Source organism: Callorhinus ursinus, unplaced genomic scaffold (assembly GCF_003265705.2).
Source record: "Callorhinus ursinus isolate GAN/ISIS: 27379988/994484 unplaced genomic scaffold, GSC_fseal_2.0 scaffold41, whole genome shotgun sequence".
Lineage (NCBI taxonomy): Eukaryota > Metazoa > Chordata > Mammalia > Carnivora > Otariidae > Callorhinus > Callorhinus ursinus.
In genome coordinates this window covers 8,648,568-8,666,834 of record NW_027397103.1, presented here as the reverse complement: position 1 = coordinate 8,666,834, position 18,267 = coordinate 8,648,568, and the positions used below count along the sequence as shown (strand labels likewise).

General features: G+C 46.0%; 1 protein-coding gene across 2 annotated transcripts in view; it reads left to right on the top strand.

The window, feature by feature from the left end:
- Positions 1–18,267, top strand: part of PTPN11 (protein tyrosine phosphatase non-receptor type 11) — an 82,062-nt gene that overhangs the window by 46,520 nt on the left and 17,275 nt on the right. Inside the window, exons 7-11 of one of the 2 annotated variants that reach the window (XM_073881101.1) lie at positions 6,771–6,867; positions 9,596–9,675; positions 9,799–9,957; positions 13,419–13,551; positions 17,551–17,716. In XM_073881101.1, coding sequence (XP_073737202.1) covers positions 6,771–6,867; positions 9,596–9,675; positions 9,799–9,957; positions 13,419–13,551; positions 17,551–17,716 — 635 coding nt within the window. The remainder of the gene's footprint in view (positions 1–6,770; positions 6,868–9,595; positions 9,676–9,798; positions 9,958–13,418; positions 13,552–17,550; positions 17,717–18,267) is intronic. The other variant, XM_073881100.1, reaches the window with a different exon arrangement.

Here is an 18,267-nt window from a genome sequence, read left to right as displayed (position 1 = left end):
TATTAGTTCTCCCTTCAAACCAGATAACTCCCTTTACTTCACTGTCTCTGGTGCTCATGCTATTTATCCTTTGGCTGCATGGGCTGGAATCCTCAGAGCCTCTCTGAACTCCTCTGTGTCCCCTTTCTGCCATCCCTTGCCATTCACCAGCTGCTGTTGATTCTTCTTTCCTAATGTCTTTCTGCTCTCAGAGGGTGGAAGGAAACTAGCCCTTGTTGTCTACTTGGTGCTGCGTATTGGGCTAGGGAAGTCACCTCACTGCATCCACGGGCACTCTGACGGCTCAACGCACTTGCTCAGGACCATCCAGGTGGGCAGTGGTGGAGGTAGGAGTCTCGCCTGACACCAGGGGCGCAGGCTCTCATCACCCCAGAAGACGTGAGCTGTTCTTCTTCCCTCCGGGTCTGACCCTCCATTCACCCTCCATGTGAATCTGCACTCAGCATTTCTGCTGTCCCCCTTCTGCTCAGAAACCATCAGTGGCTCCCTATTTCCTACCTGAGACATAGCCTTTGCATTTTGATGAAGAAACTGAAGCCCAGAGTGAAGTGAGAAGCTTGTGTCCAAGGTGCACATGGTTGGCTGTGGTGTGTACTGCCAGGTAGACTTGACGCCAAGTCCATGCTTCTTTTCACTCAGCTGTTGAAGATTCTTCTGCCTGGTTTTTAAGGCCCACCATTGTTTTTCTGACTCTCTGTACCCAACCCCATTTGCCACCACTTCTTAGCACACAGCTTCTAGACTCATCTGCTCATCTCAGTCTCCTTCACCCCTTAGTAGTTCTGGCCTCTTAGCCATGTTTGCTTGCCTTCCCTAACTTGTTGGGATATCTTCCTTTCTTCCTTGGACCCGTCTCAATACTTCACCTGCTTCAGGCCTCAGCTCTTTCCAGAAACCTGCTTCAGTTAGTTTTCAGGGACCTCACTCGCTAAATTCCACGCCACATAATTAATTACACACTTAATTATAGATTTGTCATGACTGTTTGCTGCAGTTTCATGTGTCTGAACCTGTTCTTCTACAGGGACCATGCCTTTTAATTCATTTTTCTTCTGATTCTCCACCTTCTTGGAGGGTGGGGGCTGTCTGGGCTTACAACAGGCAACTGGAAGGGCCCAGATCTTGGGTTGGTTTTGTCCGTCATCTTCATAAGTGCTTATCCATCATTTGGGGCCTTCTCTGGTGATGGGAGTCTGCAGCTGCCTCTTCGTTCCCGGGTGGTGCTGTGGACTCATTCAGGACAAGCTGCCCAAGTCTACTGCACAGAAACGGTGACGGGCCATGCAGCGTGGTGTCAGGAAGTGGGGGCTTTCACCCGCCCGTGGTGCCTGGCAACACTGCAGAGTTTGCAGTAAAGAGGACGGGATGAGAAATTGCAGCGTTCCTCTGCACAGAGGACAGATGCCAAGGGAAAACAGAAGTTCATTCAGACTGGGCAGAAGGCCTGGTTTTGGATCCTGCCCAGGTGGTTACCGCTGTCTTAATAATTATTCATGGCGTCAGAGCCAGGGAGACCATCTGCCTGACAGCCTTTCTCAGCTCCCTTTCTGTCCTTCAGGAGGCCATGGCCAAGAGCGGGGTGTGTGTGTGGCGGGGAGAGCTAGTAGGAGCTTTTACATTTTTATTTATTATTAATTTGTTTATAAAAAACCTTCCTTTGTTATTGAAGGTTTCAAACACCCAAAAGTAGAAAAAATAGTGTGATGGACTTCTTTTTCCCAACACCCAGCTTTGACACTTACCAACATTTTATTAATCTTCTTTCCTTCATCTCCACCCCTCCCCCACCTCATCCAATATATATACCCCCTTGTAGTTTTGTTTTTATTTTTATTTTTTTAAAGATATTATTTATTTATTTATTTGACAGAGAGATAGCACAAGTAGGCAGAGCGGCAGGCAGAGGGAAAGGGAGCAGCAGGCTCTCTGCTGAGCAGGGAGCCCAATGCGGGGCTCGATCCCAGGACCCCGGGATCATGACCCGAGCCGAAGGCAGCCACCTAACCTACGGAGCCACCCAGGCGCTCCTCTAGTTTTGTTTTTAAAAGCAAAGTAAGGGCACCTGGGTGGCTCAGTCGTTAAGCGTCTGCCTTAGGCTCAGATCATGATGCCGGGGTCCTGGGATCGAGTCCCACATCAGGCTCCCTCCTCAGCGGGAAGCCTGCTTTTCCCTCTGCCACTCCCCCTGCTTGTGTTCCCTCTCTCACTGTGTCTCTCTCTGTCAAATAAATAAAATCTTTAAAAAAAAAAAGCAAAGTAAATTGGGGCGCCTGGGTGGCTCAGTCACTTAAGTGTCTGCCTTCAGCTCAGGTCATGATCTCGGGGTTCTGGAATCGAGCCCCATGTCAGGCTCCCTGCTCAGCAGGGAGTCAGCTTCTCCCTTTCCCTCTGTCTCTGCCCTCTGCTCATGTTCGCTCTCTCTTTCTCTCTCAAAATAAATACATAAAATCTTTAAAAAAAAAAAAAGCAAAGTAATTGTACAGTTTGGTCTGACCTTAATGGTTAGTGGCGTTGTTTTTGTGATTTGTCCCCGTTGCTCAGAGCAGTGCAAGCAGAACGGTCATTGGGCTGTTGTCATGGCACCTGGGTATTCGTGGCTCTGCCATTTTGTTTTCTGTCTATCTGTCTCTCCTTGATCTTGCTCCTCCATTTGGATTCATGACATTCTGGTCAAGAGCCGGGTCCAGTGGTTTTCGATCAGGGCTTTGGAAGCCACGTGGGGGTCTTTTTGGGTCAGTACAGTGACTGGAGATGCTGCTGCTGGCATTTAGGCTGACAGGGGCCCTGGGGGGGTGGGAAGCAGGGGTGTTCCTTTAAACATCAGGGGATGGTTCTGCACAGTGAGCACTTGTCCCGTCCACCGTTGGTTGTGCTCCTGGGCACTTTTTTTTTTTTTTTATGTTTTATTTTTAAGTAATCTCTTTGTCCAGTGTGGGGCTGGAACTCACGACCCCAAGAACAAGAGTCCCACGTTCCACCAGCTGTGCCAGCCAGGCGCCCCCCAGCTCCTGGGCACTTCAGAATGTACAATGTGGATCAGGGATTGACTTTCTTTTTCTTTCTTTTTTTTAAATTTTATTTATTTATTTGACAGAGGGAGACACAGCGAGAGAGGGAACACAAGCAGGGGAAGTGGGAGAGGGAGAAGCAGGCTTCCCGCGGCGCAGGGAGCCCGATGTGGGGCTCGATCCCAGGGCCCTGGGATCATGACCTGAGCTGAAGGCAGACGCTTAACGACTGAGCCACCTAGGCGCCCCTGGGATTGACTTTCTCTTGATGCTTTTTAAGGCTTAAAATTTGATACAATCCCTTTGGCCTAGATCTCTTTTGACTCATGCAATCAGGAAACTGTAACTGGCCTCTGGCACGTTTTAAGCGTTCATCATTTGATCCAAATTCTTTGTTTATATTACTTGGGCAAACGGGGTATTTTGCAGCCTGTGTCCCAGCTTTACATTGTCCCTTTTTCTGCCTATCATTATCATTAGCATCCCTGCCACTGCCCATTGGAGAATGGGGATGGAGACACAGTGACATTTAGCCTGACAGGTCGTTTGCAGCTTTTTTGTGCCGCAGGGACTGCTGGTGAGAGAGAGGTTGTGGAAGATAAACCACAAAAGGGTTGTAGCCTGCAGGGGCGGGCTTGTACGATATTCTTGTGCTTCTTCCAGCCATCAGCCTGGTGCTAGGGGGGAAGCACCCCATAGCAGGTGGTAGCTGATTATCTTGGGTGCAGTTGGGGAGCCTCTGTGGGCAAAGCATGGCAAGTCACCCTTCTGAGTTCTTTTTATTTTCAGCCTCTCTCTAGATGGATGGCAGCCTTCCTCAGTGGGAAATGAAATGTGTTCAGACAACTTGGGCCGCAGGCACGGATGAGAATGGGCTAATGGTCACTGAGGAGGGAGCTGGGGGGGAGACACACAGTTAGTCATTAGTAATCTGTGACTGCTGCCGGCCGCTGCCAGTTAGCACCGACTGTGCCCAGGACGCAGGCACTCTGGGCTTGTCCTTTTTGGAAGACTCTGGGGCCCAAACGCTTGTCTCAGCCTTTGTGCTGTTCAGGCCCCAAATCTGCATGAAAGAGGCGATCAGTAACTTGATGCAGGACAAGGGGAGCCCCTGGTCGACCTGAGTAGATGGTCCAGCCCACATGCACGTTTCTGCACTTTCCACAGTAATCTCACTTAACTCTTACACCAACCCTGCGGGATAGGTAATTAGGACTATCCCCACATTACACTCCAGGAAGCTGAGGCACAGGATAGTATCTCAGCGAAGTAGAAGCTGAGCTTAGAGGCGGGTCTCCGTTAGCTCAGAGAAGAGTGTGAGTTATTCTGAAAAGCTTAGACTTGGTCTCAGGCAGGGGGAGCCATCGGAGGAGATTGAACAGGGAGGGCCTGGGTGAAATTTGCCTTTTATAGAGCGAGCTCGGGCCTGCGCCTCCACCAGCGAAGTGTCACACGAGGTTTGGCTCGTAAGTGAGCGCTTGAGCGCTTCACTGTCAGGTTGGTTTTGAATCAATCAGCTAATTATTTCCTAGGACTCCCCCCCCCACCCCCGCCGCCGGCCCTTTGTAGCTTTTGCTGATGTTGTTTCTCTTCACTGGTTTGACGTTTAAGTGGGAGTCAGTTTGCAGTGTTTGAGCTTCTTTTTCAACCTCACCTTAACTGTCTGAAAATCACGATAGAACCTTCTTCCTAACATGGCAATATTGCTCGGTAAGACTGGCTCACAGTTCAGAGGAAATGCCAGCACGCAGAAGGCAAGTGGCTTTAATTACTTAATCTGAGCTCATTTTAAAAATTGGAATGACCGTCTCATCATCAGAGTTCTGTGTACATTGTATTTTATTCCTGCCCAGGTTCCACCTAGCTAACTACTTTTGTTATGAGCTGTGTGTCAAGGCCAAATATTGCATTTTCAAACCAGGAGTCAAATAGCAATTTAAAATCCTCACTTTCGTACCTGCCTGTGAAATTCACATAAATGAAGTGGAAATACAGTGGGCCGCTTGTTATGAAACACCGACTCTTTCTCATGGTAGAGACCTTTATGAGCTAGCCATTTTGGAATTTATATATGCATATACAACACACATATTTTCTTCTTTTTAGTTTGCCTTCCACTTTCTTGATTTGCCCACTTGTGATTTCTGCTTACAAATTAGACTTTTTGGAAACTAGTGGTCCCTTCAAGAGGTACATTTGGGGGCGCCTGGGTGGCTCAGTCGGTTAAGTGTCTGCCTTTGGCTCAGGTCATGATCCCAGGGTCCTGGGTTTGAGTCCCGGGTCGGGCTCCCTGCTCAATGGGGAGTCTGCTTCTCCATCTCCCTCTGCCTCTCCCCTCCCTTGTGCTCTCTCTCTCTCAAATAAATAAGTCTTAAAAAAAGAGGTACTTTTCATAATTTTGAAAATAAAACCTACCCCTTGAACAGGCATCAACCTGGCTTGTCCACCTTCCTGTCTGTTTCTGCAGCTGGTCCTCTTCTGCTTCCCCACGTCTCCTCTTTCGCCAGGGCTAGCCCCACTGTGGCTGCCTCATTTAGTCTCTCTCTGATAGCGTTCCCCACCTCCTTACCCTGCAGAAATGTCCCTCCTGACCGCATGCTCCAGGAGCCTGACGTTCTCTTCCTCACTCCCTGGCTGGGGAAAAGCTAGGGAGCAGGTGTTTGTGTAGATACGGTAGATGCAACCTGGCTGCCTAGCGCACTAACGTGGGTTTCTGCCACAGGGGGATCAAAGCTTGCATGCCCACGATACAGTGGTACCCAGCACCACTTCTGTTGTATCCAGCTGGGAGAGCTGATATATGGCTTGCTCTGAATTAAACAATGGTAAAAGTAGGCAGCAGATCATAAAGTCAAGAGCATGATAACAACTGTTTTTTATATACTCTGCACGGATGCTCATTGGCTTTCATTGTTTTTTAAGTTTATTTTTTTATTTTTAGTAGTCTGTACTCCCAGTTTGGAGCTTGAACCCACAACCCTGAGATCAAGGGTCACATGCTCTTCTGACTGAACCAGCCAGGCGCCCTGACTTTCATTCTTTTTTTTTAAGATTTTATTTATTTACTTGAGAGAGAGATAGAGAGAGCATGAGCATGAGTGAGGGCCGGGGAGAGGGAGAAGCAGGCTCCTGACAGAGCAGGGATATGTGGGGTTCTATCCCAGGACCCCGGGACCATGACCTGAGCTGAAGGCAGATGCTTAACCGACTGAGCCACCCAGGCGCCCCCTCCAACTTTCATTCTTAATAATTGTTATTTTAAAAGTTTCTCTACTAATAAATATTAATTCATTGTAAAAAAATTTAGGCCAAAAAATGAAGAAAAGGCCTTCATAATCCCACTACCCTGAAAAAAAAAATCCCCATTACTTTTTTGGTGCATATTCTGCCATTTCTTTGATACATAGGCAAATGCAAACATATGGCTTATGTAATAATACTGTTTTGGAAGTCTGACCTTCTTTTCACTTAACACTTACTCTGATCATGTTTTCCAGGCATTAAAAATTCTCCTAGAATGTATTTCTAAATGACCGCAGAACATTTGTTAGTTTGAATTAATGGTAGTGTTACACAGGTAGCCCTTTCTTACTGGAAATTGTTTTTGGCACTGTTGATATAGTTTTAAGATGAGCATTCCTGTAGCTGTTGCAACCCTGAACCTTTCCTAGGATAAATTTCTTAAAGCAGAAATGATGAGCCAGGCTTTTTTTTTTTTAAAGCTTTTGACGTGGAATAATATTTACTTTTTTTCCTTTCCAGACACTACAACAACAGGAGTGCAAACTTCTCTACAGCCGAAAAGAGGGTCAGAGGCAAGAAAATAAGAACAAAAATAGATATAAAAACATCCTGCCCTGTAAGTATTAATATTCTGTTCAGTAATATTCACTCTTGGAGAGTTTGATTCCTCAGTGTCCCTGTAACTTTTCCTGGGTGCCACATGCCTCCTCAGAAGATCCGAGGTCTTAGCCTCTTTCAGTTGTGAGTGGTTTCCAAAATCATCAAACGTGGTGGGGATGGTTGATGTTCACTGAGTTCCTCTGGTGCCCGTACTGGGTAAAATTGCCACCAGGTAGTCTGAAGTGGGTTGTTTCCTTCTGTTAATTAATTTTGTCTGCCTAAGAGTGAGAATCTCAAGGCTTGCCATCTCCCTGGGTCAGGCCACATCAAGGCCCTCAGAGGTCCCAGGCTTGTGTCCTTGCACTTCAACACTCAGCCTGTGGGGCTTGGGAAATGCACACCTCCTTGCCGGGACTCTATTCCTTCTTCTGGGCAACAGGCAGCCAGCCTCCCCCCGAGGACTCTTCAACTGCTCTGCTCCCTGATCTCCAGAGCTCGAGTTACAGGAGATATAGGTAATACCTGCACTCTGCTCTGAAAAGGACCCTGAGGTATCCATAAGGCATTTAATCCCCAGATGCTCCTGGTAGAGCCCAAGCTGAGCCACAGGGAACAGAGGCCTGGAGGGATGGAGGTCTTAGGTGAGGACCCCAGAGATGGCACGAAGTAGTTGTCGTAGCCCCTCTCTCATGAGGGCTGACCCTGTGCCAGGCTCTGCATCTGTCTCACTTACTTCTTTCCACAGCACAGAAAGCAGGCGTTCTTATTTTCCCAGTTTTATAGACCGTTTTAGCAAGGTTGGAAGCAAGGGAGAACTGGCATAGGAGCCCCCAAAGTACCATGCTCTTTCTTGGAGGGATCTCCACAGTGGGCTGTGCAGGGCAGTCCACTGGGGGGAAGGGAAGGAACATTTAGAACTTCTCTTGATTTATATCCTTTCTCTAAAAAGAGAAAGAAAGAAAAATTTAAATCTGACATACAGATTGATGGCAGTGCATGCATAATATATTTACCAACTTAAAAATAGGGCTTGTTTATATATATGTGTGTATATATTTCAGTGTTCAAAAACTTCACAATTAAAGTTTATTGGGATGCATGAGTAAAACTGGTGAGCATTGCTCTAATGTCTCATCAGGTCCAAGGCATTTTGTCAGGTATCATAAACATGCGTGTGTGTGTGTGTGTGTGTGTGTGTGTGTGTGTGTGTAGCATGGTCTTTCTCTTTCTGTGTACATATGTACACATACATGGTACATATGTACATCACATCGATATGGTTATTTGAGATTTGTGTAGGTGAGGATAGGAGGAAGTGGGGGCATTAATAATAGTGAGAAAAGGCAAAAGGAATTTGCAGAGAATCAGTCTGAGTCACAGCATGGTCCTGATGACCTTGGGGAAGCCTCATCCTGTTTATGTGTAAGTTTTCCTTTCTGCTCAGGAGACCTACTGGAACTCATTAGTAAGATGCAGGGATATAGGAAAAGGTGACGGGAACAATGGTATGCAGTATCTGAATAGAGTATCATTGCCTTTTCCTCTCTTACTCCCAGTCAGATGCTTCCTCTTGATTAACATCTTATTTCTTTAGAGATGGGGAGTCCAAGGCATACAGCTATATTACTAATTCCCATTGTAAAATAATTTTTTAAGAGAGGGAGGGTGGGGAGGGGTGCAGGAGAGGGAGAGAGAGAATCTTAAGCAGGCTGCATGCCCAGTGCAGAGCCCGACTCGGGTCTCAATCTCACAACCCAGATCATGACCTAAGCTGAAATCAAGAGTTGGATGTTTAACCAACTGGCCACCCAGCTGCCCCTCTTACTGTAAAATAAGTTGCTTAGGTAGAGCACTGAGATTTCTGTACCAGTAATGTACTTTTGTACAGAATTTAGTCACTTGATACTATCAAAATCTTATCTTCTAGATACTATATTTCGTTCTGCTTCATTAAAAAAAAGCCACCATTTTTATTATGGAAAGTTTCAAATATATTCATAAGTAGACAGAATAGTATAAAGAAGCATACATACCCACTTCCCAGCTCCCAACGTTGTCAACTCATACCAGTCCTGTTTCATTTATACTCTGAGCCACTTTTCCTCTCTCCCCAAATTATGTTGAAGCAAATCTCAGACCTTATGTCATCTATCTGTACTTTACTCTTCTTTTTGTTTAAAAAAAAAAAACCCAATTTTTTGTTTTGAAATACTTTTAGACTCACAAGAAGTTATAAAAATAGGGCGCCTGGGTGGCTCAGATGGTTAAGTGTCTGCCTTCGGCTCAGGTCATGATCCCAGGGTTCTGGGATCGAGTCCCGCATCGGGCTCCCTGCTCCTTGGGAGCCTGCTTCTCCCTCTCCTTCTCTCTCTCTCTCTCTCCCTTTGTCTCTCATGAATAAATAAATAAAATCTTAAAAAAAAGAATAAAAATTAAAAAAAAAGAAGTTATAAAAATATACAGAGGGTTCCCATGTACCCATTATCCAGCTTCTCCCAGTGATAATATCCTGTATATCTGTAGTACATTATCAAGACCAGGGAATTGCTGTTGCTACTTTATTCTTCTTAAAGATAGCATTTTGAGGCATCGTGTGGTGATCAGATCGATGTTGTGCTCATTTAGGAGTTAATTTTTTATGTGGTTTTATCATTAAGTGAACAAAACTTGGACTGGGTTGAGGATTAACTGATTTGAAATGATTTGTCCTGGAGAGGTATGACTGTGGTCTCTCTTTCTTCCAGTTGATCATACCAGGGTTGTCCTACACGATGGTGATCCCAATGAGCCTGTTTCAGATTACATCAATGCAAATATTATCATGGTAATCTTTGCTTTCCACAGTATTTTCTGACCATATGTTGCTAGCCATTTTTTGTATTTTGTATTTCTTGTGACCTGAAAGCAACTTTCAAGTGTTTGAAGGATTTTCTTCCTAAATTTCTAGCCTGAGTTTGAAACCAAATGCAACAATTCAAAGCCTAAAAAGAGTTACATTGCCACACAAGGCTGCCTGCAAAACACGGTGAATGACTTTTGGCGGATGGTATTTCAAGAGAACTCCCGAGTGATTGTCATGACAACGAAAGAAGTGGAGAGAGGAAAGGTATACTCCATGCTCTTCTGATAAAATATTTTTAAAGTATCAGCCATGTCAGGTTACATGTTAAAAATTGAATAAACAAATTAAGCTTATTCTAACTGACTCTCTCGAGAAAAGGGAGTAGAAGAAATTTGATTGTGACATGCCTTGGTGTAGTTTTCTTTATGTTCCTTCTGCTTGGGGTTCATTGAGCTTCTTGAATCTGTGGATTTATAGTTTTCTCTAAATTTGGAAATGTTTATTATTTCTGCAAACACAGGACACCAATTACACGTATATTAGGCTGCTTGGCGTTGTCCTGTGGCTTACTGAGGCTTTGCTCCTTTTGTGCCGTTGTCTTTCTACCCCCTTGCTTAATTTTGGAAGGTTTCTTTTGATGTGTGTCTTTAAGTTAGTCTTTTCTTCTGCAGTGTGTCACCTGCTGTTAGTACTATTTAGTGTGTTTTTCATAGCAGACATTGTCTTTTTCATCTCTAGAAGTTTTATTCTTGTTGTTTTTAATGCCTTCTGTGTCTCTCTTTTTAACTTAAACCTTTTGGACATATGGAGTGTATTTATAATAACTGTTTTAATGTCCTTGTTACTAATTCTGTTATATATGTCTTTTCATTCTTCCTGTTTTTTACTTGTTTAAGGTGGGAAGGTAAATCCAGTCCCTGTTACTCTATTGTATACAGGAGCAGAGGTCCCCAAGGGAGTGTGAGAAGGCCCGTCCTGTACCTTCACGGATTAGAGTACTAACAAATAGTGATTTCATTGGTCATATAAATTATACTTATCATGACATGTAAGCATTTAAACATTAATTTGAATTATTCAAGCAGTATATTCATATAAATATCCAAACACAGTATGGTTACGGTTAAAATTGCCTTTGTCACTGTCCCTTGTCCACCCATTTAAAATCCCTGTTACCAGTGTGATGCGGTCTTCTTGGCGTTTACATACATACATAACGTGTATGAGAGGCATTACCGTAGGCGTTACATACCTGCATTTACGTGTATGTATGTACTTACATATGTATGTGTGCCTATGGAAGTATATAGTACTATTTTCTGAAAAATACTGTATGTAAAAGTGTTTTCATACACTAACTTTGTTGTGCATCTTGGGCCCCACCCAAATGAATGTTCTAACACCTACTGTTAGTACATAGTGGCCTATTTCCTTCTTTTTAGTAATTGCATGATGCTCTATAGTAAGGGTGTACCATAGTTTATTTCACCCTTAGGTATCGAGCATTTAAATGTTTCAGTTTTTGCTCTGAACAAACAGTGCTAAAGTGAATAATCTTATTCTTGCTTGTGTGTGTATGGCAAGTGTTTCTCTAGGTTAGATGTCAAAAAAAGGAATGCTAGATCATAGGGTATGCATGTTGTAAATTCGAAATGATTCGGCTAAACTGCTCCCAGAGTGGTTGTACCAGCATGCACCCTCCAACCCCCACCCAGCTGCTATGTCAAGTACTCATCTCCCCACACTCTTCATGACACTTCAGGTTTTTTAAAAATTGTAACATCCCACACCTACAGAGAAGCAGACAGATCTCATTGAGTGACATTTCTGTGTGTTATCCCAAAGTGAGCCTATCCATGTGGGTTTGTTGTTTTTTTTTTTAAGATTTCATTTATTTATTTGACAGAGAGAGACAGTGAGAGAGGGAACACAAGCAGGGGGAGAGGGAGAGGGAGAAGCGGGCTCCCCGCTGAGCAAAGAGCCCAGTGCAGAACTCGATCCCAGGACCCTGGGATCATGACCTGAGCCAAAGACAGACGCTCAACGACTGAGCCACCCAGGCGCCCCCATGTGGGTTTTTAATATGGAAAAGTTCTGCATTTTTGTCAAAGTTCTTTTGTAGTTATACTTTAATTAGTTTACATAAAATTTGCATGGAATATAGCAGCCATACCTTTAAGTTAAACCTTAAGATAGATGGATGATTTTGGTGTTTGGCGCTCCCAGTATAATTTTCCTATCAGTTTTGAAGGGCACATTGATTTTGTAGGGTTTTCATCATTGTGCTAACTAGTCGTTATGCTTCTGAAAACCTTAGAGGCCAGATCTGGTCACTGTGAAACAAACCTTCCTCCAGCAGCTACCTGCAGTAACATTAGGTGTTTAATGGACAGGTTAAAATGTCTTCTTAGTTTCTGCTTCAGATGAGTATCACCTGCCCTGAGTGTAGAAAGGAAAACTGAGCCCTCCGTCCTATTATCTGGTTTGTAGGAGGCTACCTCTCCTCACAGAACCTGGGGGCATGAAGAGAGATTTAATCTTTTGTTCTCTGCTGAGTCTCCTGAGCAACCAGCAGTCACAGAATTGATTGGCCAGCAATAACATTGAGTGCAATTAATATTAAAAGTGCTTATTTGGGGATAATAAAAATTGTACCAAATCTGTCAAAGAGGTATTTGGGTCTACCAAATACTGCAGGGAAAGCTGAATCAGAATAATAATAAATAAAAGACCATGTAAACCATTGCCAGGCAAAAAAGTTGCACTATTAATTCTTCTGTTCAGCTTTCCCTCTGCCATGTTTGTTTTTTTTTCTTTCAGTTAATCATTGACTGTGGGGATGCCTGCAGCTGCTCTTTAATTGTAGTTTTATGACTGAATTTCTCTGTCTTCCTAGTATAAAAGGTAAATTTCTCTTGCCAATACTGGTGTCTTGGTGGTTGTGGAAAGTCTGCTCCCAGAAAAAAACAAAACACGAAAACATTCTCTGCCCAGGACACCAAATATATACAGACTCATCTCTCATTGAGCTAATATCTTCCTCTTTGGTACCAAGAATGATTTACTTGGTGCCATGTTTTTCAATCTGTCTGCTCTGAGGCCAGCAGCTATTGCAGGCTCGGTGTTCCCAGGCGCCCAGGGAAGCGACGGTGACGTGTGTAGTAGGTAGCAAATGGATCTGGATATAGAAGAAGCAGCTGGTTCAAAACCCCACCGGCTGCCTTGCTGTGCTGGAATTGTTCACACTTGGGTTAGATAAGGCATGGAGTCCTCCTACACGGGTGCGGAAATAAGCCAGACAGTCTGGCTCTTTGGGCAACCCGTCCACCTCCAGAGTGCTTGTTAGCTTGCCTTTCCTGCAGAGTGACTGGCAGATCTCTGGAAGTCAGAATTCAGTGATGGCTAGACAGAACCCTCAAACCAGCTAGTCCCTCACTCTGCATCTTTGCTTCTTTAGAGATAAATGAGCAATCCTTGCCTGTCCTTTGACATGCGTCTTAGATCAGACAGCTCTGCAAGCTTTCCAGGCACCTGCTTTTCTTATTTGAACTTTTTTTTTTCCTTTTCTTTGAAAATCCACCAGATGCTAGACAGGCCATTTTCTGAATATTGTTCATTAAGCAAGACTCGAGTATTTTTCTTCCCCGAATATTTATTTTCCTCTGGTTTAGGCTTTAATTTCAGAGTTCAGAGAGATTAACTGTCTTTTCTCTGATCCCTTTCAGAGTAAATGTGTCAAATACTGGCCTGACGAGTATGCTCTAAAAGAATATGGGGTCATGCGTGTTAGGAACGTCAAAGAAAGTGCTGCTCATGACTATACATTAAGAGAACTTAAACTTTCAAAAGTTGGACAAGTAAGTATATTGTCGTATTTTAGAGACTTTGGTAACTGGTTTTGGCATGCAGTAGTCCAAGGTTGTGCAGTTACTCATGTTTGCATGCATTCATGCCATTTATCGGGTGCCTTCTATGTACCAGGTGCATACTGGTACATTGCAAACACGACAGGTGCAATCCCTGCTCCCAGAGAGCCTGGGGAGATAGAAGGTTAAAAAGTAAGCAACCAACTAAGCTTTCTGCTTGTGTTTAGTCTAGGAAGGCTGCAGGAAGTTATGTTAGAAGCGACTGGGTATTTGAGATGGAGTAATCAGGGAGAGCCTTTCTGAGGTTCTATCACTTGAGCCGAAGGTGGGGGAGCCAGGCATCGGAGAGTCTGGAGAACAGTGTTCCGAGCAGTGGGAATGGCGGCTGCAAAGCCCCTGAGGCCTGTTTCGTGATCAGATTCCATGGCATCAGCTCCTAATTGCATATAGTTTAAGTTTGTCACTGGGGTGACTGCCTTTACAAAGCAGGGTTAGATTTGGATTCATTTTAATTTTGTGGTTAGAGAGGGCTTACTCTTTCAGGGTCTTTTGGGGACCCAGAGATGAATGAAGTCTTTGAGGAGTTGAAATCATGTAGCAGTGAGAAGCCACATACACAGACAGCTGTACCCCAGACCCAAGCGCCGTGGAATGTTGCGAAGGCCAGGCTTCCTTCCGGCTGGGGCATCAGAGAGACCGTTTCAGAAGATGCTGGGCTTTTCTGGGTGAGCTTTCCACTGGAGAGAGAGGGCCTCCCAGGTGGAGGTGTCACTGTGAGCCCCCGCCGTGATGTGCAGACTGAAGGGAAATGGGATTTATGGGGAACGAAGGCAAGTAGCGAATTGAGGGAATCAGCTTGAGAGAGGTGGGGACCAAGTTGGGAAGAGTCTTAACTCTCGTGTTCAGAACTGTGAACTCTGTGCGTTAGGTAGCTGGGTGCCTGTGGCCAAGGCTGCCTCCAAGAGAACGCACACGCAGAGCTGCGTGCCAGGGAGGTGTCTGACAGCCCTGGGCGGGGAGGCCCGGGCCGGGTGACCCGAGTGGCCAGCAGGCCCGCTAGGAGGCTGCTGGTGGTGGGGTCTGGCAGTCTCCTCTCCAGGTCAGATCCCAGGGCCTCCGGCACTTGGTTTTTGTTTGTTTGTTTGTTTGTTTGTTTCCTTATTCCTGCCTTTGGAAATGAATATTATGCAAAATGCCAGAATAAATGGAAGAGGAGCGACCCCGTGCCAGATGCCTTGAGGCGGCACCTGCAGGACATGGGGATGGTTGGGCTGTTGGAGGAGGAGGGGGGAGAACCAAACGCAGTGTGAGTGGCCCTGTGGTGAGGGCAGAGGAGCGGGCAGAAGCTGTGCAGCCAGGCAGGGCTTGAATCGTCCAGGTGAAAGGTGGTGCGGTGGTGGCAGCGACGGTGGACAGAAGAGGACCTCCTGGAGGTAACGGGAGTAGGTGGGAAGGGTTTGGTGACGGTGTGGATGGGGGGCGAGGGGCAAGGGCAGCGTTAAGGATGACCGCCAGTTTTCTAGCTTGAGCGTTGGGTTGGTGGCACTGGATTTGAGAAGGGAGGGAAGGGTGAACACCTGGACAGGTAAAGTGTGAGATGCCCTTGAGACGTCAAGACGAAGAGGCCAGGGAGGCAGGAATGGAGAATGGCCGAGGAGGGGAGGCGGGCTCCAGTGCATCGTGGGTGGGTGGCAGCAGGACGCAAGAAGGAGGAGGTGACCACAGACGCAGATAGAGGAGCCGACATGCAATTGCTCGATGTTCTCCATGAGGCGAGGCCATCAACTGGCATTTGAAGGGAATCAGAGACGAATTATCCTTGGAAAGTGGGAAAAGTATCCAGTAGTAGTGGGTAGAGACGATGAGGAATCCAGTGAATTTTCAGGCAGTGCTGAATGCCCAGTTGAGCTGGTGAACATGAACGTTTAGCGACGCCAATCACCTGGTGTGATTTTTCTCCAAGGACACTGTTCCTTGGGTATAAAACAGAGAAGGTGGGTGGTTGGTTTTGTCCAGGCCTAGGGCTTTGCCCAGGGGTGCAGTGGATGGAGAGAGAGTGGAGGGTGATTGTCAGAATGGTACACGGTGGCGGGGGGGGCACCTGGGTGCCTCAGTTGGTTGAGCATCCCACTCTTGATCTCAGCTCAAGCCCCAGGTTGGGCTCCATGCTGGGAGTGGAGCCTACTTAAAAAGAAAAAAAGTAGTACGTAGAGTCCAAGCCCGACAAGGGGCAGTTGGGGCAGGAGGAGACGGGTGGAGAGTGGAAGAGTGCTCAGTGGTCTGCTGAGCTCCATGAGGTGGTCAGAGGACCAAAGCAAGCTAGAGGCCTGGGCGGTTGTGGCCCAGGGTGGGAGGCTGGAACTTCTGATGTTAACGGGGGTGCAGTTCTGTTGATGGCGGGGTAGGGGGAGGTTTACTCTGCTACAGAGAGTGAGAGAGAAGCTGGGAAAACATAGCTGTCAAGCAGAAATGGAAGAGATTTAGAGGACACTGGCCAGAGATTCCACATAGGTTTGTTCAGTTTTAGGCTAAACCACCCATCTTCTTGTTATCAGGTGTTTCTGAGTAGCAGGTGGATGTTTCTTCAGTTTTAGTGATAAACCATCCTTCTTCTTGCTAACAGTGATTTTTAAGCATCAGGTACAGGAAATGTTGGCATCTGGGTTTGTGTTTTATACCCATGGACTCAGGTGCCGTCACAGGACAGGTGATTTCTCCAGAATTCCTGGTCACATGCTAACCGCTTTTTATGGAACACATTACATTTTTTTCTAAAAGTGCTGTGACGTGATCTTGTTAAGTTTCCTAGTAGGGAGGAGTTGGGTCAGAGATCTCCTGGGACAGAGATTTACCAAGGAGGAGGAGCAGGGCTGTTGTGCTGGGCAGCTGGGTCTCCTTCCCTGACTGTCCTTCCTGTGTAGCCCCTGAGTTTTAGCTAACTGGTAACATCAAGAAAAATTTTTATCAGTAAAAATTGTAAAAGCAATTGACATCAGTAAATTAAATGCACATAATTCACGAAAAGATGTTATATGGTTCAGATTCATTGGATGTCCTGAAGGTCACTGGTAGTGGACACTGGCTTCGTTTATCTTTCTTTTTTAAATCTCCTTTAAAAACATCAGTAGCTTGGGTTTCCTTCAGCCTCTGAGGACGAAGATGGGGCAGTCAGCAGTGCTGGTACAGCGACCTCATCTGGGTGGACCTAGAACGTGGTGCTTTTGGTCCTCTGTAGTCTTGACCTTTGTGAATGATCCCTCTCCTCAGGAGAGCACGGGTGGCTGAGTCTCTTATTGCTGCCAAGGAGTGGCTGTGTGTTTAACTGGTCTTGTTTAATCCCTCTCAGTGGTATTGTGAGAGAGATCATTATTCCTCTTTGCAAATGAAGAAATTGAGGCTTAGAGATGTGTGGAGACCACAGTGATTATGAATGCTGGGGTTCGGGCCTCAACCCAGCCTTCTGATCACAAAGCTTGCCTTTCTACCTACTTTGCATTGAACAGAAGGTTAAAACACTACGAGGTAGTAATAGAAGTGGGTGTTTTGGGAGAGGGAAGGAGGGCTGGGTGTAAAAAGACAAAGAGGAACACGTGTCTTGAGAGGATAGCTGTTTTCTCATCTGCTGGGAAGAGAGCCCCAGGTCCCAGAGGCTTCAGTTGCCCCCTGAGTTGGATGACACACGGATGACGAGGAACGGGGACATTGCCTGCCACTGAGGATTCAGAAAGGTGACTCAGGTTGTAGCTTCCTGAGGAGCTAATTGCTGAACCGGACATTTTGGTTCTTAGGACAGAGGCAAAGAGTTGCCTTCAGGATTGCTCAGCCAGCTCCAAAAGGAGACATGATTGGGAAACTCGTCTGAGTTTTAAATGGAGCGTGAGGAGATTCAGTGCCGGCCTGCTCCGTTGGCTCACATCAGGTCTGGGCAAGATCAGAACTGGGTGATTCCTCAACCTCTTGATTTATTTAATTCTTTTCTGGTTTTTCTTGGCTCTACTCCAGGGGAATACAGAGAGAACCGTGTGGCAATACCACTTTCGGACCTGGCCGGACCATGGAGTGCCCAGTGACCCTGGGGGCGTGCTGGACTTCCTGGAGGAGGTCCACCATAAGCAAGAGAGCATTATGGATGCAGGGCCTGTGGTAGTTCACTGCAGGTGACCGGCCCCTGCCCCCTCTCTGGGCAGCAGCCTGGCCCAGCTCTTAATGCCACTAGGGCTTGCTTTTACCTACTCAGCCCAGCTCTTGAACTGTGAGAAAAATTTAATCTCTGTTTGAGGCATGCATAAACTGCATTAAGGCACACTTTGACCCCAGAGTATTTTTCTTGTGGGTCCTACAGGACTGCCAGGTATTGGCGGTGGCCGGGCAGAGGGTGGTGAACTTGATCCTTATTCTCAGGGAGCCCCTACGTAGTCTCGTAATGTCTGCTTGTGTTTTTTGCTTTTTTTAAAAATATGGTGATTTAGAATTCATCGCTTTGATTGTGATCCTATTCTCTTCTGCCACAGAAATAAGATACATTCCCCCCCCCCCATAAGACACTTGTTTGCTTCAAAAGATTTGGACCACTCCCCACCCAGGCCTCTGGAGCCCCGCCCGTGGCCTCTACCACGGTTTACAGCCTGCTGGCACCCAAGTCTGGGCTTTGTGGTTATACCGGGGAAAGTTTAGTTTCCCAAAACTCATCCATACGTTGGGCAAGTAG